Here is a 21,562-nt window from a genome sequence, read left to right as displayed (position 1 = left end):
GTTATTTTACAACTCTAGAGGATCCAAACACTAACCATTGATTATGCATGTGGAACTGGGCGGTATATGTTTCTAAATGCATGCGATAAATTATCATTACATTACATTTGAAATATCGATCTTTTTTTTTTTGACGGGAATAAATATCGATCTTTTTTTAAAAAAATAATCACCATAACATATAATATGCTTGTATACTCTGAACTAAAAGTTGTCTCATCTAGTTGTTTGGTCACCAATTCTCGAGTTGACCACATGACGTATTAACAATTACATGTATATTCTGATATGAACTTTACTTACTATATTACATAACAAAAAAAAATAAAAAATACTCTCAATAATCAATAGTAATATACTAGTCTTTATTCCTTGATCATCCTTGCTTTGAAGTGCTGAAGTGGAAGAATCATACTATAAAGATAAAATGCAATGCAAGCAATTATAGGCCCAACCCAAAAAACCCAATGATCAGCCCAAAGATGGCCTCCCCTGACAACAGCAGGCCCAATACACCTTGCTGGATTAATAACTGCTCCAGTGTAACCTTTCTTTGTTGTCACTGTACTGGACAGATACATAGTAAGCCCAACAACAACACCAGTAATTGCACACATTACAACTTGGCCCAATTCCTTTGACCTTTTTTGGTCAAAGGCCATCCAAACTGAGAATAAGAAAATAAAAGTGTAAATAATCTCGGTCCAAAGACCTTGGGCTATTTCAATTCCAACTGTAGTAGGCCCATCTGGGCCCAAAGTGGCCACAACTAGAGTACATCCTCCTAACAAGTAGCTATGTGTAGTGGATCCTGCAAACATGCCTTGAAGGGCCCAAGCACCTAGAATGGATCCAATACATTGGGCTATGAGATAGATCATGGCCCGACAAAACGAAATGAGGCCCATGAAAGCGGCGGAGATGGTGATGGTTGGGTTGATGTGGCCACCAGAAATGGGGTGGGTGGTAAGGCGGAGAAATGCTACAATGATAGCAACAAAACAAGCTAATATAATGTTGGGTGTATCATTGTTGATTTTTGAGGATATGAAAATTGTATCTAACATGAATACTAGGATAGCTGTGCTTAAGAGTTCTGCCACAGATGCTCTCCATACCTGAAAATTTGGATACAATCCATAGATATTAGTATTAACATATAGATACATATCACATAATCCGTTCTATAAGTTATTCCCTCGCTCTTTTATATTTTATAGTTGATTTTACCAAACGCCCATAATACTTTGTAAGACAAGATAGTTTATGATGCTCGAATATATACATATTTTAAGTTTTTTTTTAAAGTTTTCTATCGAGATCTATAGATAGTCAAGAATCGAAATATGATTTAAGTTATAATCTCCATGACATAGTTGAAACTTGAAACACATAGTCAATGTTCCCACAAGGCAACAAAGAAAAACACTTTGGTTCAACATATATAGAATAATGAATGATCAATATTTTTTTTTTGGGAAAGCTAGCATTATTAGATGTACTTAGAAGCTTTTAATTTTAAACAATGTTTTTTTTTGGATTCATATGGGTCATGAAGGCAGTACAAAGAAGAGGAGGCGGAATCAAACATATAACCTATCGTTTACAGCGCCTCAATCTTAACCAAGACATCCTTGATTAATTTTAAACAATGTAGTAGTGGTTAGAAAAGTTCACCTCCAAAGTTCCACTTTAACAGTTTGTTATCACATGAGAACACTAATAAACATAAAATCAAAGCTATGCACATTAAAAGAGGGAATAAATACCTGTGATGAGAAGATTTCTTCGTAGCCTATCCAATGAAGAAATTTAGCAGATTTCCCCACTATTCTTTCCTCAGTCTTTTGCTTTGTGGGAGTGGCTGAAACAGGAAGAATTCTAGCATTTGTTGCTCCTTCATATTCCTTATTACAATTTTCTTCACCCAAATCAATAACAATACTTTTAACCATTTTGGTGCAACCAAATATTATTTAGTAGCTGTTTTTTGTTTTATATATGATGCTGTATAACTCTTTAATTAATTTGGTGCATTTGGACTTGTATTTATAAGGTGATTTTCCTCTCCATTTATATTTAGTACAGTGCATGAATACAATTTAAATTTCATCTGAAAAATTTAATGTTGTCTTTTTCTCAACTATGTCTTTGTCATTTGATCAGTACACTTCTCTAACTTTTTATATTTCATATAATTGTTTATTTCTGTAATTAGAATATCGAAAGAATAGCATTTGTTACCTTCATGTTCAATATATAAATATAGGAATAGGATCACGTGAAAACCCCTCGTCCTTATGCTGAAAACTGAAAACTGCAATATAAAATGAGCAAAAGTCTCTGAAAATGAGCAAAACGATAAAATGAGCAAAAAGTTCTAAAAATGAGAAAAAAAACATAAAATGAGCAAAAATTTGTAAAAAGAGCAAAAGTTTCTTAAAATGAGCAAAAACATAAAATGAACAAAAATTTGTAAAATGAGCAAAAGACATAAAATGAGCAAAAATCTGCAAAATGAGTAAAAAGGCCAGTTTCAGTTTTCAGATTAAAGTTAGTTTTCAGTGAATCCTACCTCTATAAATATATAATTATTTGTCATCTTAAAACATCAAAACAATCTTTTTGTTTTTTGAGAGAAAAACAATGACTTACAAATTATGACCTTAACTAATGTGCATATATAACCTTTTTAAAAACTTTCTTTTAATATAAAGTGTGTTTAAACTCAATTAAGGATGTCTTGGCCTAGTGGTTAAAATTGAGGTGTTGTGAATAATAGGTCACATGTTCGAATCCCCTCTCTCCTTCTTCGTACTTTGTTACTGCCTTCGTGGCTCATATGAATAAAAAAAAAGTGTGCTTAAACTTTCTTTTAATGTCACTTGAATCACTTTCCTATATATAATTATCAGGTTAGTAATAATAATATGCTTTTTAAAATAATGACTAGGATGTTTCCACTATTGCTAATTAACCAGTGCCCGAAGGAAGGCATTGGCTATTAAAGCATTTAATATGAGACAATACGTTTTAGTAATCTAATTTAGAAATTAGTCATGCTATGAACATTTGCTAACCTACCCACTAGGTAAACAACTTATTATTAATAGAATATTAAAAAATAATAATTATATTGAGTTGCATTTCATTATCATAACTCTCGACAAGTTTTTATTAATGATGGATAGTCTACCGTCTACTCGGTGGGTAGATAAATTTTTTTCCATGCATTATGATATGCTCACTGATCCCCATGTACATCAGTACATATATATGACAAATAATACCATCTACCTGACAGCATGTATGATGTAGCTACATATTCCTTCATCATCAGTGTGTGCAATCAGCTTAGAATATATACACACTGATCACATGAACATCACAGACACGTATCGACACATATTATGCACGCGCTAGTGAGTGCACGTATCGCTGGTAGAGGCTTTTTTTTTTGGTGAACAACCAAGGTATCCACCGCCGATAGCAGTGACTAATCCCCTCGCCCTGGGTGCTCCACTTAAGGGTAAAGGGCTGGCCAAGAATCTCTTTCCATTCCCAAAAGTTGAGGATCGAACCCCCGACCAATTGATTAAGGGACAAAGTGAGCAACCACTTTACCAAGGCCACTTGGTTTGGTACATCCTAGACTCTTATTGCACTATACTCATCCACTCAAGTATATGCATGATGCATGGACAAAAAAGACTAGTATTCTCCAGCATATCTTTTCATATCAAAACTAATCAATAAGAAGGTCTACTACGTACTTAACTGGTGCCCTAAAATCCTGTTAACTATATCATTAAAATAATTTCAGCTACTTGTTAGTGGGGTATATGAAGCATGCAAGCAGCTTCATACTTGAAAAACTTCAGGCTAGCAGCAATCCAGCACAAAATGCATTAATTAGACGTCCTCTCATCTCTATCCTTTATCCAATTATTAATGATCGAATTCCATGCAAGAAGGGCAAGCTATGCAGTCCACAATGAGTATAATTCTGTTGTGTGATGGACATTCCTTGGCAAACACTTTAGTATTAATGGCAAGAAAGACTAGTGTGTTCTAGGAATGACTCGTGGAAATGATTCAACATCAAGAAAACAAGGAGAAATTTGGTGTCATAATGGAACCATATGAAATTAGGAATATGTAAACTTAGAGCAAGTTGGAAGCAATAAAACATATAAGGGTTTCGTGCACATTTTGAAGAAGCTAAGGAATGTAGTTGTTACTTGATCTGATCCTAAAATGGATGCTGAAAGACTCGTATTGTTAGTTGTTTGTTCTAGGTGGACAGGGCTTATACTGTAAGAATGTAAACTGGTAACAATTATAATTAACTAAGCTTATAACCGTGGCGTGAGAAGATCACTGCCCTAAACTAGTTGACTTTGCCCCGTAACCAGAGGGGTAGATGAGGGTGTGCAAAGAGCCCAATAGCACAGGGCCTCCAAAATCATAAGTGCCCCAAAATATATTATTTTGAAAATTTTACTTCATAAGTGAAGAAATCACCTTTGTTTTCCATCCTTAATAAATTTGTCAATGATCTATCATTAGATTTTCAACTTTCTATCTTAATTAGAACTATAACCTTCCATGAGTTCCATCTTTATGTTCTATAAATTTAGGGGCCCAATTTTCATGTTAGAACCGAGGCCCTGAAATTTCCAAGACGGCCCTGCCCGTAACAACACACGGATTCACATCAATCAACCTCCAAGGATACACCAGTTTCTGCATTTTCGTTGTTGGCAGAAAAACAGATTGAGAACGATCTTGAATATTCCCCAGAATAATAGAGGAGAAAGAAAAACGAGAAGAAGAAGAGATTGTGTGTCTTTTTCTGTGTTCCAATGAAACCAAAACGCTAGTATTTATAGAGGAAACCAAAACGAGATCAGAAGAAGACTGAAATCGTGGGAAAAACGATCAGAAGAAGAAGAGATTGTGCCCTAAAGTTGTTTTTGATGGGAATAATCCCACCTTTGAACGATCCTCCTAAAACAGTCCCACCTTTCATAATTTGGGAATAATCCAACCTTTGTGGGACATTCGTAAAAAATGAACCTTTTTACTAGTCACCGGTTCGAAAAGTGATGACCCACACTTTATGTTTTTTTTTTTTTTGAAAAAAAAACCCTCCCACCACCCCTCTCCCACCCTCACTCACCGTAAACCACCGCCCACCCCAATCTTCTTCTCCTGCCACCCCCTCCTCCCATGTCCCCGTCTCCCCTCCCCCGGAACGAATTTGTTTTTTGAATTTTTGGAGTCTGGAGAAAGAGGAAGAAAGGAGAAAGAGGAAGAAGAAGAAGAAGAAGGTGTGGGGGTATGCTGTAAAAGCGCGCGAGAGGGGGGGGGGGGGTTGAGGGGGTATGCGAGGGGGGGGGGTTTGCGGGTATAGGGGTTCGCGCGTTAGAGAGGGGTTTGCAAAGTAATGGATTTGTGGAGGGGGTTTGTGGGGAGAGGGGTTTGCGGCGGAGAAGGTTTTGCAGGGAGAGGGGGTTTGCGGCGGAGGGGGTGGGGACCTTGTGGGGGTAGGATAAGGCTGCAAGGTGGGGGCTGCATGGGGTGGGGTGGTGGGGCTGCATGGGGTGGGGTGGTGGGGCTGCAAGGGTGGGATGACGGGTTTGGCAAGGGTGGGGGATTAGGGTTTATTGTGGCCTGTGGGTGTGTGGACTACAATGGTGGGGTGGCTAGGTGGTGGTAGTTGTGGAGGAGAAAAAGTAAAGGAGGGAGAAAAGAGAAAACCTATATTTGCAGGTTACTAACAGGGAAGGGTCCATTTTGAACAGACACATCCTAAAGGTGGAATTATTCCCAAATTTATGAAAGATAAGACTGTTTTGGGAGGATCGCTCAAAGGTGGGATTATTCGCATCAAAAAATCCATAACTATATGTAAGTATGAATACATATATCAAGCCTTTTGATCTCTAACACTTTTATTAAGGTGATTAACATTTTCTTACCCCTACTCCATTGACATTGTCATTTTTATTCCCTATTCCTTGGAAGTACTTTTTAAAAACAATTCATCATGTCATAATTTTCATTTTCCAACTTTGCACTAGAAAGAAATTACGAAAAGCTAATAAAATCAATCATAAAACTTATGAATAATAATATACTTCCTCCGTTTCTTTTTAGTTGCAACGGTTTGACTTTTACACTATTCACTAACTCTACTTAGTTTATGTTTGGTGATTTATAGTTAAGGAAAAACATATTCATGTGGGATCTTGTTAGATACGTTTGAATGTATATTTTCCGAATATATACTTTTTATAATTTTTATCTATCGGTAATTGAATTTATTGATGGTTGAAATTATGCATTGACAAGCATGAAAGTCAAACTGTTGCAAGTAAAAAGAAACAGAGGAAGTATTTGATAGTTGTAGCTGTTCAGGGCATCGCTCGGGTCAAAAATGCTAGTTATAGCCTTATAATAGTGTAAAAGTCCAGGACATATGGTGCACAATACTTGGATTAATAGCTTAAGTACCACTGTACTAGCTCCAGCCTCCAAATCCTCTTTTCGTTGTGAGTCCCAATTACACAAACATACAACTAACACAATACTATATCGTAAGCAATTGGGCTTGACTCCTGATCTTCAGAACAAACCCGCCCACTCTTGGCCCCAAATCCTCTTTTTTGGTTTTTATAGGGTTGACCTCCAAAACTAGTATTTTTTAAAAGAGAAATTTCATTAATGGAAAGTCAAACAATATTTATAAAAGGTATTAAAGAAAAAACAAGATACAATTAAATAAGGATAAATCAAATTCGTCTTCGAAGAAGCTATAGTGAACCAGATAGATCAATACAGAGTAACCCCCTTGAACTGCTGAATCAAACAGCTATTGTTGAGGAAGTATATCATTCTGACATAATTTGGGAAAAATATTCTTGATCGAGCCGTATTAATTGCATATGAGATTCCAATACCTTCATGTTGAGTCTCAAACTTCAACGAATAAGAACAAATTCTCATACTTAAAGTCAAAAAAATCATACTCACAACTCCCATAGGGGAGAACAAGATCTCCATAACAGAGACTAAAATTCACATAATATGGTTTGAAAAAAATCTCATAAAGAGAGACTAATTTATTTAACAAAACAAGAACATGAACTAAAAACTGAAAATAAAATGAGAAAAGGGGCTTACCATAGAAAAAATCATTTATGACAGCCCCTAACTGATTAAAAAAGAGTAGGGCAGGCTAGGGTTTGAGAGAGAAAAAAGGGGGGTAACTCATAAGTGACCCTCAAAACTAGTACTCCCTCTGTTTTTTTTATCTTTCTCACTTGGAATCTTGACACTATTCATGCTTAGAGAGAATCTTCTCAAATGCTCTCAATTTATAAGAAAAAACATAGTCATGTGGGATCTTGTTTGATTCGTCTCAATTAGTAGTTTATTAATATTCAATCGTCATAATTTTTACTAATATATAATGAAAGATATTTAAGTTTTAAAACGTGCATTGGAAGACGCGCACAGGAAAGTGAGAATGATAAAAAAAAAACAGAGGGAGTATAGTTTAGGCTTTTTGGATTTTTAGTTTGATGGAGTATCATGATTTACCCCGTCAGTTTTAGTTTTTTTTTTCTTTTCAAATGGGTCATCCGATTTTGGTTAAATTACAGAGTACAAAAGATATATTGCATTAATGAAGTTAAAACACCTTATTTGTATATATTAACATTTTATTCCCTTTATTTGATTGTAACTCAACTTTTTAGTATTTCAAACTTATTTTTACTAATTAAATTCAATTTTTTGTCTTTCAACCTTTTGATTTTTCCCCTTGCATCTCTTACTATTTTATTATAATAATAGGACTAATTTTCACTACATAATTAGGGCAAGTCACTCCATACTACATACTATGGAAATAGATGTCATCCTGACACATGCAACATAATGTGCGCTTGGACGTCTTTCGGGGGGGGGGGGGTTACGTGTGCTTGATATGAAAGCTAAGTCGGGAGGATCTTTCCTTCGCCTATTGCATGTATCAGCTTGGTTATCGCCGTGAGGCAGGGAAAGACAGGCGTCTTTCTGTTGTCCTGGGATTATTGAAAGTAAATCTGTACACGAGCCCAATTAATCGACGGAAATCAAGTTTCACTTTTTTCTTTTCTGCTATTAGTAGTGAATATACACATAAAATAAAAAGAAGAAAGATATCAAGTTTATTATCCTATAAACTCTTATGTTCGGGTTATACCCTGTTATGTTTTTTTAATTTGTTCTTATATTTTATTTAAAATAAATTTGAATTTAGATGGAACCAAAGAAAAAGAGTGACATTGAAGAATTTGGAGGTGAGGTTAACGATAAGAGTGAGTTTAATTGGAGAAGCTATAAACATAAGAGAGATGCCATTAATGAATAACAAACAACACACACATCTTGAATTTTATAGATGTGGTTTAAACAATAATTTAGTTGTATATCTTATTTTTAAGGTTATATTCACTAAATATATTTATTTTATAAACAATACAAGGTACAATAATGAATTATGCTCATCCCCTTAAAAATATGTTAACAAATTATTAACTTATAGATTCGAATATTTAAATTTAAAAATAATGATTAATATTGAATTTTATAAACGTGGTTTAAATTATCATTTATTAATACCCCTTTGTATTTTTTATCATTCTTATTTTAATCGTATGTGTTAGTTAATGCACTTATTGTACCTTAAAAATCTTTTATTGCATATTAGTAAAATATTTAATGATTGAAAATCAACAAAGTACTCATTTGAGACGAATCAAACATGACCCCACATGATTATAGTTCTCCTTATGTATTGAGATTTTTTTAAAATTCTCTCTAATTGAGAATAGTGTCAAGATTGCAAGTGAAAAAAATAAAAGAATATCAAGGGAGGTCGTCTTATTCCCAATAATATATTCACCAAACATATTTAATTTGTAGCTAACAAAAAGTACAAGAGTGAAAATTGTGCCCATGTCCTCATTGGCCATCTTACATAATTGAGTAGCAACGACTATTTACCAAACACATTAATTTATATAAACAACTAATACAATCAGCTAGTCAAATCAACTAGTCAAATAAGCTGATACAATTTGGCATCAACTATTAGCTAGTACAATTAGCTAACATCTAACAACTATCAGCTAATTCGAACATGGCTATATTAAACAAAAACTGATTATATCTTACCATACATGTGCACAATAAGTTATTATATGATTTGTGCACCAAGTTTATTCAAGTTTTGTTATTTTTTTTAATGTTATACCTTTGTGTTTCCTCAGTTTTTACATTGTAACCCAACGTTTTTGAAATTCCACAAGGTACCTTCAAAGTTACCTTTTTAAATGCACAATGTCCCTACCGTTAATTATACGTTATTAATTTCTTTTACTTTTTGTAATCTAATAAAATTAATCTAAATTTTAAATTTCTCTCTAGAAGTTAAACCATGTAAAAGTTAGATTAGTTCCACTAGGCTACAAAAAGTAAACGAAATCAATGACGTTTAATTGGCGTTAGGGGCATTGTGCATTAGAAAAGGTAAGTTTAGGTGTACTATGTAGAATTTTAAAAATGTTAAGATACAACGTAGAAACTGAAGAAACACTATGACGTAGAAAAAGTTTTGTTATTAGTTAGTACTTTCGAATTTTTTTCCATGAATAATGTCAAAGGGAGTATTAATTCCTGCTATGCGCTGAACTTGAAATTAGTTCCATGGATATCGTCCCCGTAGGACAACACATTGGAAATTAATTTTATAAATTTATTTTCGGCAAAGCAAACTACTATTTTCAGTAGCGGTTAACTTTAAGTTAAGTCGCTACTCATGGTAGTGGTTTACGAGGTAAAACCGCTACTTGATGTAGCGATTTATATTGTAAATCGCCACTGAGGGAAACAAAGAAAAAGCATGGCGCATGCTGGTTGCACGCCGCGCAAGCCTTGTGCACGAGACTCACAACACCCACATGGCGTCACATATTTTCTCTTTTCTCTTGCGTTGAATCTGTTATGTAATGAACCGCTACTCTGAGTATCAGTTTATATGCGTGCTTTATAACTTGTCTTAGGGGATACGATATAACTGCTATGTGAAGTATCGGTCAACTTTGGTGTAGCATTATAGGTACCAAGTGGCAGTTTTATTTAAAAAACCAAAATTTTGACGTAATGTCCTATGCAAATAGTATCCATAGAATAAATTTAAAATTTAACGTATAAGAGGAATTTTAATATCCTTTTAACATTAGGGCCAATTCTCTTCGGCATAAAATAACTGAACTGAACTGATTGCAACTGAACTGAACTGAATTAAATTATAACTAATAGTAGTGATAATAACATAATACTTCCCCCGTTTCTAAATAAGTGCAACATTTGCATAGTGTTTACTATTCACAGTTTAAACTTTAATTAGCTTTGGTGATTTACATTTTAGGAAAAACATAGTCATGTGAGATCTTGTTAGATTCGTCTGAATGTGAATTTTTTTAATATCAACTTTTTATAATTTTTACTTATTGATAATTGAAGATATTAATGGTTAAAATAATGCATTGGCAAACGTGCAAACAAGAAATGTTGCACTTATTTAGAAACGGAGGAAGTATAAATTATTTAATTAATAATAAATTAATAATAATAATTTATTAATGATGATAAGTTATTAAATAAAATAATAATTAACCGATTATGAAAACTAGTTAATGTTCGATAGTACTATGATTTTGCCTAGTAATTCAACTATCAAAACGTGTATTTTTTTTCATTTCAACAATGACAAGTATTATTGTGGTTATTATTAATAGTATTATTGTTGCCATCTATTAAAAAGTTTGTAATTTGAACAATGACAAATATTATTGCAATGTGTACTTCTTAGGTTTAAATTATCATTTCAATATAATTAGCCGAATCATATAAAAAAAGTATTCGCAATACAATAATTAATAATATTAAATAATAATAATAATTGTAATCATGATATTAATATTTATAATATATAGTATTATTAGTAATAATAATAATGATAATAATAATAATTATCATTGTTTTATTATCAGAGAATCAACTGACCTAATAAGGGCCTGTTCTCCCCAACTTATTTTCAGTTCAGTTCAGCTCAGTTCAATTGCAATTAGTTCAGTTCAATTCAATTCAGTTCAGTTCATTTGAGTTCAATTCATTTCAGTTCAGTTGCAATCAGTTCAGTTCAGTTCAGTTCCAACTATCATTTCTTAGTTATAATTTCGATTCATTTTAGCAGTTCAGTTGCAATAAGTTCAATTAAGTTTTGTTCAATTCAGTTCATTTCAGTTCAGTTGCAATCAATTCAGTTCAGTTCAGTTGTTTTAAGTCGAAGAAGATAAACCCTAAAACTGAAAACTGAATTGATTGCAACTGAACTGAACTGATTACAACTGAACTGAACTGAACATAAATGAAAATAAAACATAGTCATGGAGAACAAGCCGTTAGTTATAAAAAAAATTCTAGCATTTTCTCTTTACCACTTCTTGTAAAATTTAGATACTTTGGCAACCCAAACGCAGAACATCAAAACTCTGAACCCATCAAAACCTCTTCCCTTCTCTCTTAAACTCTCCACAACATTTCTCACCGGCGAAACACTTATCGTTGCGTCGCCGACAACAGTCAATCGTCGCCACCTTCAAACTCTGCATAAAACAAAGGTTAGTGCTTCATTTTCTCTTTCTTTTCTTCATCTCTACTAATACTCTGACTATCATCTTTATAATTGCTTTTTTTTAGCTCCAATTATTCCTCAATTGAAAAAGATAAAACTAAAAGAAAAGGGTATCTCATACCCTTAAAATTTATGCTATGATAAATGCAGATGCTGAACAATTTCATATTTTTGGTGGATATTAAAAATGACAAGTTTTCACCCAGAAAAAATAAAAATGAAAAGAATACAGCTTTTGAATTGAAGAATCTAATTTTCCACTTTCATGTTGATATAATAGTGTTTGTAAGTAAAACAAATTGGGAGGCTTTAGTTAAAATGACTAATTTGTGGGTTTCTGAGGTTGAAGGTGGAGGAACAATAAAAGTTTTTGTTTGGGGTGAGAATATTTAGTATCATAGATTATATTACTTTATTTATTTAATATAGTTTTACTCATATCTTGTTCTTTTTGAAGTGTAGATCAAACTTACCTAAGAAACTCTTATAATAGACCCAATAATTTGATAGTCATTGATGAATAATTGCAAGTTTTTGGGCAAAATTAAGTTTTAAAGGGTTGCTTGTGATATGTGCATGATGATGCAATCAGTTGTTGGCCTTATTAATGCAGGGATTTTCTATTTGATTTATTTGGTTTCTTGATGTATAAATTGTTTGAATGTCATTTTATGGTGTTTTTTTAACTAAGAAATTGACTGAATGAGTACCTTTATTGTAAGATATTTGGTGAAAGAGATTTGCCGTGTTTACTCTTTTTTTAAAATTTTGATAGAGAAGACTTGTATCTGTAATAAAATATTCAGAGTTTTTGTGATAAATACAATTTGGTAAGATCATACTCAGTCTGAACTCTAAACCCACATCATCAATCTTGGTCTGATCAATGTTTGCCGAATTAGCATCTTTTGTCGAAGTGGAGACCTTCGAAATGCTACTACTGTTATGAGAGAAACAGGAGGGTAGAGAGAAAGGAGGCTGGGGTTTTTTCAGCCTACATTTTAGAGTTCGATTATCACTATATGTTTTTGTAACATTAAGTTGTTCTTTTGACATTGTAAGGTTGACCTTTGTAGAGTGTTGACGCTTGATTGCAATTGCATTTGAATTACAAGTAAACACAGCAAGATGAAGGTGGTGGCCTTGGTGAGTGGTGGCAAAGACAGTTGCTATGCCATGATGCAATGTATCCACTACGGCCATGAGGTACTCTTTTATTTCTCTCTGCCTTCCCTCTGTTTCTTGCTTGCTTTATCAACAGTTGTGTATTTTCTCTTTCTTTTTGATTTTTGGGTTAGGTAGATTCTAGAATGAAACCCCTCGCTTTCTTTATCAAAAATACCTGTCACAAATAATTAAGGAGTTATGATGATTAAATGCTTCACTTTAAATGATCGTATTGGGTTTAAATTTCTGTTCTTATATAGATTGTGGCCTTGGCTAATTTGTTGCCTGTGGATGATTCAATCGACGAATTGGACAGCTATATGTATCAAACTGTAAGTTTTTTACTTTACTTTGTACTCAGTTTTTTCTTTTTCTTATTTTAAGATTTTTGGTAGTGCTACTTTAGGAGATTGGAGAACCTCAGAATTTTTTTTCCTTCTGAGAACTGGGCTTGACTTACTATATTCAAAATGGTTATCCTTGGGGAGTTTATGAATGCAAGGACTTATTTGATAGTTGATTTTTTGCTGTCTATCTAGAACGTTTTGTTTATGAGTTAATCTAGAACCTGGCAGGAAGTTGAGGTCAAAACAGTTGTTCGATTGAGAACTAGTAATAGGAACTATAAAATTTTATGAAGAAGACCTTTCTATGATGATAAGGTACTATTAGGGTATATGTCGGAAAGTCTAGTGGATTGTTTCGAGCACTTTATATTTTTTAGTTCCACATTATCATTCCTCTTCCCTTCTAATTTATTTTTCTCGTTTCCCCATATTCAATACCTAACCTTTCTCTCATCCATGCCTTTGTGGCTCTCTAAACACCAAAAAAAAAAACCCCCTAACCTTTCTTACTAAAAACACTCTGCTTCCCTTTTGGTCTACATAAATTGTTAGGTGTGGAACTTTCAACTATAGTCATTACTTCTCAAATGTCATAAGATCCTCTAATTTTCTTGTCATTCTCCAACAATTATTTTAAAGAGTTTGCTATTTTATCTCTTAATCAATTTGGCTCTTTGGTTTTGGATATTGTGTTGTAGGTCGGGCATCAGATTGTTGTTAGCTATGCAAAATGCATGGGATTGCCCTTATTCAGGAGGCGATTACAAGGTTCCACCAGGCAAGATCTTTAAACAGGATTGCTTTGGTAATCCGATCATCTTTCTTCTTGATGTTCTAAGCTATAGTGCTTTCTTTGTTTGCTATCAAGTAGTGTCTTACGCATGCTCACCGCTGTAACTGATTACATTTTATGGTTTTAATTTCAAAACTCTTGAGTTTTGTTCTAAATTTATGGGGTTTGAATTTATCTTTTATAAATATAGATATTGATATGAGAATTGTTTTGGTGGAAGCTCAAACATGATTATGATTTAGGAATCTTGAAAATTACCTTGATATTTTTCATGGATCCTTTCGTCAATATAAAATCAACATGTCTATATATTAACACATGTATGCACACGCACATAAAAGGTGTATGTTGTTGCTGCACACATTACCCTTGGCCTCTTTACCTTAATGTATTTGCTATGAGGGACACATTAAGCTGAGTGTTTCAAGGAGTCCAACGAGAGAAGAGAGGGAGAGACATTATTCTGACTCAAGAATAATCTATAAGTCTTATGGATCATGAGAACTTTGCAACATTAAGTTGTGGCATTGGTAGAGATAATATGCTCAAAGACATAACAAAGACATAAGCAATGTAAGTTACAGCACAATAGGATATCAAAAATTCTTGGTTGTTTCTAAATGTATATTAAGGTGGTCTGCAGGGCAATGAATGTTGGTTTATCTTCTCGGGCTTTCAAATCTCAGTTTTAGGCTATATAGCATGGGTACTTCTTCTAGATCACGTACTCGTAGCCGCACCCGTACCCGATACGTATTTTCTATGGGTACGCGTACCCTTTCCTAAAATTTCAAAATCTTGTTGTTTTCTGTCCCTGTACCCGAATCCGCACCCGTACCCGTATCCGTCTATGTGCAACCTAGGTTTTAGGTGGTGTGTCATGTGATTTTGCAATAACCAGTTTGCATGCTGCTTATACTGGGCGATGAAAAATGAGGAATTGGGGATAGGGAGTGGTTGGTTAGTAGTACTTGGAAAGTTCCCATGGGTTTCTTTTTGCCGTATGGAATTAATTGTGTTTCTTTTTCTTCTGTGAAGGGAGTTTAGGCACTCGACACAGTATAACTTCTTAACTCAAGAGCATTAGTTATTTTTAAGGAGTTATCTTATTGGTGTCTTACTCTAGTTGCAGGCTTTAATTAAAGTTGCTATTTTAGCTTGCTACTTTTTTGTCTTAATTTTTCCAACCTTCTGTTTTGGACTTTGGATATCCAACTTGAGAAAAAAAGTTAAATAACCTAATTGATACCTTATACCATTGTTGTTGAAATTTCCGATCCGGATCTTAAGATCCTACGATTCTACGACATGAAAGGACCTTTTCGATCCTGATTGTACATAGAATCTTAATTTAATAGGATCTTTCGATCCTACCCAACTACCAAAATTCACATGGTAGGATCATAACACGATTTTACGATCTTACGATCCTATGATCCGATTTTATCATAAAATTTCACAAAATAATTCCAAATAGTATATTTTTCCTATTAGCTTTTGGTCGCATGTTAATTTAATCTTAGAGTATTTAGCTCCTATCACCATTTGTGAACAAAAAAACATTATTATTAATGTGTGTAGAGTTCTAACATGAGTCTTTTGACTACATTATAGCATAATTATCACTAATTTACCCTATATTGTAGGATCTTACGATCCTACGATTCAATCCTACCAATCCTTACGATCCAAAGTACGATTTGGATCCTGATAAAATTGCCTTATACTTTTGCTTCCACTACTTTCTATTAATTGTTGTTTCCGCTGGTCTCTGAAAAGTCTCTCTACTGATTTTGACTAGTTTGAGCGTCAAGGTGACACCATTCCTTACCTTAGACCCAGCATATAGTGGAATCTATCGGATTGTTGTCTACTTGGTGTACATGATGATGTTTTCTTCTCCTGGTGCAATGTTGTCGCAAAGTCGATGTTAAGTTTTGGATAGCATGTTGCACAAGTTGTGAGTTTGAAGGAACTTGTCTGTCTCAAGTTTCTCCATTTACTTGACACATTTAAGTAACAGTTCTAGGCTTTTTGTGTACAACCATATCTTTAGCATTTCTGTCTGTATTGAAGATATGAATAACGAAAGTAATATAACCAAGGGATACGACATATGAGAGAGAGAATATTTTTCTTATTGCTGCAGTGGTTGGATAAATAATGAAAGCAACTCTAAATTGCATCAGTGTGTGACTAGACAGGCATCATGAACTTAGTTACAAAATGACTCCTGGAGATGAAGTTGAAGATATGTTTTGTTTATTAAGTGAAGTGAAGAGGCAAATACCTGCTATTGCCGCAGTTTCTTCAGGTGCAATAGCATCAGACTATCAGAGGCTACGGGTTGAAAGCGTGTGTTCACGATTAGGACTTGTGTCTTTAGCTTATATGTGGAAACGAGAGCAGTCACTGCTTCTTCAAGAAATGGTAAGATGTGATTGCCAAAGTATCTTGATAAGCTATCATAAAATTCACTTCTGCTCTCTCTGTTACTGATATTTTAATTTTTTGGTTTAATAGATAACAAGTGGGATTGTTGCTATCATAGTGAAGGTATGTTTTGTGTACTCGACATTTTTTTTGGAAGAATGTTTATCTTGTATCATAATGGAAGTCCGGAACAGGATATAAGAGAGTAAGAAATTTTGGGTGTTATACCTTATAAGCTGTCTTTAATGCTTTCATTCGGAGTGCTAGTGGTTTTTTTTAAATAGTTTTACAATCAATGAGAATATTAATTGAAGTGTTATTTATTAGTAAAACCAAACCCCTAACTTTTCTAATTCTCTTGTCCAATTTATAGTGTGTCATGCAGACATGACACTAGTATGCTATGAGTTGACATAGCTAATTCTGGATTTGGATATTGAGGACATTAAAATGAATTTATACTAATAAGATGGAAATTGCAGAAAATCCAAAGATAGTAACAAGCTTTCGAGAGGCTCGCTTCTCTCCCCAATGAACTCTTAAAAGCTCAACCAATCTCTCATCAATGTTTAACATAATTTGTCTCCTTCATTTTTTGTATTTGAATTTTTTGCTAAATGCAACCCTTTAAAGTGGCCACTTTGTTAATTGCGGCCCTTTTATTTCAATCTCTTCCATTGCAGCCTCAAATAAACCAAACACTTTTAAGTTGCAGACGAAGTCTAACCTATTTTCACGCCTTCTTGACTGCAACTAAAAAGTGTTTATTTTATTTGAGGCTGCAACTAAAGAAATTGAAACGAAAGGGCTGCAATTAACAAATTGACCACTTTAAAGGGCTGCATTTGGCAAAAAATTCTTTGTGTTTATAGGGTTTCTTTCCTTATTAACTCTAGAACTTATTCTTCAAGCTTAACCTCTTACTGAATAATATCATTTACCAATAGTAGACGTCTCCCTTAGGCCAATTCATTGTGTAGTACTAAAGATTATCGATAATAATCATGAGAAGTTAGTATATACGATTTTGGTTAGCAGGTGGATGATGGTACCCTAGAATCTTCTTTTTTCTGGTACTACTCGCTTAAAAGATAACAGCAGGACACATATTTTATCTCAGCCTGATCGGATCTTTCATTGTCATCTTGACTTAAAGCTCTTTGGCACTCCAAAGTCCAAATGAAAAGCATGTACCTTTAGTTAGTTTGTTTTAAAGTATGAAGGAAAGTTTAGTGTTCAAAGTCCGTGCAAGTTTATTCTCTTTACAATTCTAGGTTGCAGCTATTGGATTGCACCCAGCAAAGCACCTGGGGAAGGAACTAGCTCACATGACATCCCATCTGCATCATTTAAATGGGTATATTAAAGTTCTTATAACAAATTGCGCATTTGCTGTCTTGAGTGTACTAACATAAATTTTGCGTTTTACTCCACTGTATAATTTGGCAGCTTGTATGGAATTAATGTATGTGGTGAAGGAGGGGAGTATGAAACATTGACCCTTGATTGTCCCCTTTTCAAGGTAATTTCGTACTTCCTACATTCTTTATGGCATTAAAAATAAAGATAATTGCTACCTGCCTGTATGCACTTCAGCATCCATGAACAGGTATTAATATTTTCCTGGCTTGAGTGCCAATTCTCTGTGTGTGTGTGTGTGTGTGTGTGTGTTTGCGTGTTTTTTTCAATTTTGTGACCGACAAGTGGGCTTAGTGTATCCACCAAGACAGATGTGGTGTCTTGTTGCATCAGTTGTGGAGCATTCTGTTGTCTTTGCCTTTTCCCCTCACCATGATTTGGTGAAGGACTCATAATTATGTCTCTTATACCGAATACTTTCAGTTTGCTCGAATTGTGCTGGATGATTTTCAAGTTGTACTGCATTCTCCAGATTCCATAGCTCCTGTTGGGGTCCTTCATCCTTCAGCTTTTCATGTCGAACCAAAGGGATTGTCTACATATACAAGTGACAGCAATTGTAATAATGGGACTTCTTTGGAGGAAATGAATTGTGTCTATGACGTTCAAGGAGATTGCACGTTGGTTTACGCAGACCAAAGCCAGGTTTCTGACTCCCTTTCTGATACGATTGAAAGTACCACGTATCATTTGCAGATGACAAAGATAGACAGGGGGGATACCTTTTCAATCTGCTGCTGGTTGCAAGATTTGCACAGATCCTCATCTGGTAAATGGTGCTATGCATATGACAAGCAGTCCTGTATTCTAATAGAGGATTGTTGCTTCTTAAGTTTAATTACTCTGTCGCATTTTCTAATATTAGGTTTGCAGAATGATCTCAAAGTTATTTTATCTCATCTTCAATCACAACTCAAGCAATATGGTTTTAGTTGGGAAGATGTTCTCTACATTCATCTATATATTGCGGATATGAATGAGTTTGCTGCAGCAAATGAAACATATGTGAGCTTTATCACCCATGAAAAATGCCGATTTGGTGTTCCATCACGCAGTACAGTAGAATTGCCTTTGCTGCAGGCAGGACTAGGGAAAGCATATGTTGAAGTTCTAGTGTCGAGGGACAAAACGAAAAAAGTGCTACATGTACAGAGTATCTCGCGATGGGCGCCGAGTTGCATAGGGCCCTACAGCCAGGTAAAGACTGAAGAGTTTATACTTTCCCCCCTTTTCAATGATGACTAGTCTTGGTTGTCTCCCAACAATCTAATGTATGCTTATTACTGAATGGACATTGATTTTATAATTGAGAGGGATTTATATATATATATATATATATATATATATATATATATATATATATATATATATATATATATATATATATATATATATAGGCAAGATCACATGAGAATGCTCCTTACATAAGAAATGAGAATGAATCTCAACCACACGATTGGTTTAGAGTTACAACACTTATTCATTAGAGTGATATCCCTCTAAAAAGTTTTGAATTTAAAAAAAAAATTATTTTGTTTTGAATTTTTTTTTCAAATATTTTGTTTTTGGAGTTACATCACTTTTTCATTAGAGTTACATCACTTATTCATAAGAGTTATAGCGTGTAAAATTCATTCTCATTTCTCATATAAGTATGCATTCTCATATGAACTCACTTATATATATATATATATATATATATATATATATATATATATATATATATATATATATATATATTTTAATAAAGGGATTTAAATATATTTGAAATAGAGCTAACTTGGTCAAGGTGTATGGAAATGGTGAGGTTGAATTTTAGCTATATATTCTATGTGCTTTCTACTCATGATGAGAATTTGTGTATATGTTCTGATCTTTTTTGACGTGTTATTGTCATAGGCAACCTTAAATCACGGCATACTTCATATGGCGGGGCAACTTGGTCTCAACCCTCCAACAATGACCCTCTGTGACGGTGGCATTACTTCAGAGCTGGAACAAGCATTGTTAAATAGTGAAGCAATTGCAAATTGCTTTCGTTGTTCAATATCTACCTCCACAATTTCATTCATTGTCTATTGTTCGGCGCAGACTGTATCACTGAATAGGACCGAAGTCCAGGACAAGTGGGAAGGGTTACTTGAGCAGTTAAAGTTACTTTATTCAGCTAAAGGAAGTGTATCTGAAGTGTTTGCTCCAATTCTTTTGTTTATCCTTGCCCCTCAACTACCAAAGAGGTGCCTCTGCTTTTGCATACTCTGGTCCATTCTATTTTTGGATTCTTTCAAATTGCTAACCCTCTCTGTTATTTACTGCGTGAATATTGTAGAGCACTCATAGAAGTAAAGCCAACACTTTTCATTAGGGAGGATGATACTGATGAATCAGAAGATGACTTCGATATCCAAGATCATCAAACACGCACAACACAACAAGATTACTGGGGGTTTCAGGACGAACCATGGCATCATTCTTGCCTTCAAAAATGCATTGTGCCCGGAAATATATGTGCAGTTATGCTAAACATTACATGTGAAAACATCACAAAGATCTGTAATGATACTCTGGTTTCTGGACATCCCCTTTCTGAAGGACATACCGAAAAACTTGCTAAATGGTGCATTTATCTTATTGACAGTGTCCTTAGTGAGAACTTGTTTTCCTGGGAAAATGCTATGGTCAGTTAATTCACTATCGTTATTCATTGTTTTCATCTCTTTATTCTTTCACTCTCTCTTTTCGTTTCTGTCTACGATTAATGTTTGTCCCTTTTGTTTCAGTACTTTAGGGTTTACTTTCGAACCGATTCTTTCGTGCAAATGGAGAGGTTGTCACTTATATTAAGCCGAGCATTTCAAGAATTTGCAGAAATTAATCCGAAGTTTAAGAGTGGTCATGAACCCATTTTTAACCTTGTACCTGTCCTCGGCTCCGGGACATCCATGACATCTATGGATGCAGTGTTCACATGTGAATTGTTGGCTCAAAAACCGTCATGCTAGGGTGGTTTAATCCTTCTTTTTCAGGAAGATACAGACAGAGACAGGTTTACAAGTTTGGTTGATGAAATTGTAGGTTACTCAAAGAGGAAGAGTTTTACTTTCCTCTTTGCCATTTTCGTTTTTTGCAGATTACTCAAAACAAAACATCAAAGGGTTAGTACCTATTAGTTTATCTATGTTGGCAGCTTTCGAATTCGGATTTAATATTCCTTGTATAACCATTTGGTAGCTGATTGAGCTACGTTGATACATATTGATTATTGACTAATGAAGTTTTCCATTGGATAGATAATTGGTGTTGTAAGAAATAAAAGGAATCTATTGTGATTTGTACTCGAAGAAAAATATAGTGAAATTTTCTTAGATTTGTAGAGTTATTAAGGCTCAAATTAGTGCTTTGATAGATGTGCTCCAAAGTAATTAACTAACCAACCAACTAGATACACTAACTTTTAATAAACATACAAATTTACTCTACTAAAAAGTGTCGAGCATAACAAGATATATCATGTCATCAACAAATACTTTTGTGTCCGCCTTCGTGGCTCATATGGATAAAAAAAAAAAAAACAAATACTTTTGTGTGTACCATGTTGTATCAACAAATTATCATCAAACATACTTCTTGGAGATCGGGAAAAGCAAAATG

General features: G+C 34.2%; 2 protein-coding genes across 10 annotated transcripts; one reads left to right on the top strand and one right to left on the bottom strand.

Moving 5' to 3' along the window:
- Positions 1-169: 169 nt before the first annotated feature.
- On the bottom strand, positions 170-2,050 carry LOC104903998 (uncharacterized). Its single transcript, XM_010692166.4, has 2 exons — positions 1,770-2,050; positions 170-1,118 (listed from the first exon to the last, which is right to left on the bottom strand). Exons 1-2 carry the CDS (start codon positions 1,953-1,955, stop codon positions 366-368), a joined length of 939 nt encoding a protein of 312 aa, XP_010690468.1. The 5' UTR covers positions 1,956-2,050; the 3' UTR covers positions 170-365.
- Positions 2,051-11,552: 9,502 nt separating this feature from the next.
- Positions 11,553-21,181, top strand: LOC104903997 (diphthine--ammonia ligase). Of its 9 annotated transcripts, none has more exons than XM_019251959.3 (13): positions 11,553-11,738; positions 12,868-12,958; positions 13,180-13,251; positions 13,965-14,044; positions 16,264-16,489; positions 16,583-16,615; positions 17,767-17,849; positions 17,942-18,014; positions 18,335-18,680; positions 18,777-19,108; positions 19,811-20,148; positions 20,241-20,589; positions 20,692-21,181. In XM_019251959.3, exons 2-13 carry the CDS (start codon positions 12,881-12,883, stop codon positions 20,911-20,913), a joined length of 2,232 nt encoding a protein of 743 aa, XP_019107504.1. In that variant the 5' UTR covers positions 11,553-11,738; positions 12,868-12,880; the 3' UTR covers positions 20,914-21,181. The 9 variants fall into 9 exon arrangements, with proteins under 9 accessions (XP_019107504.1, XP_010690466.1, XP_010690465.1 ...); XM_010692164.4 differs by having other exon boundaries at positions 13,965-14,071; positions 16,260-16,489; XM_010692163.4 differs by having other exon boundaries at positions 12,829-12,958.
- Positions 21,182-21,562: the final 381 nt, after the last annotated feature.

The sequence above is a fragment of the Beta vulgaris genome, chromosome 9 (assembly GCF_026745355.1).
Source record: "Beta vulgaris subsp. vulgaris cultivar EL10 chromosome 9, EL10.2, whole genome shotgun sequence".
NCBI classification, from domain to species: domain Eukaryota; kingdom Viridiplantae; phylum Streptophyta; class Magnoliopsida; order Caryophyllales; family Amaranthaceae; genus Beta; species Beta vulgaris.
Note: the sequence above shows the minus strand (reverse complement) of the source record. Positions and strands in the feature narration are given on the sequence as shown.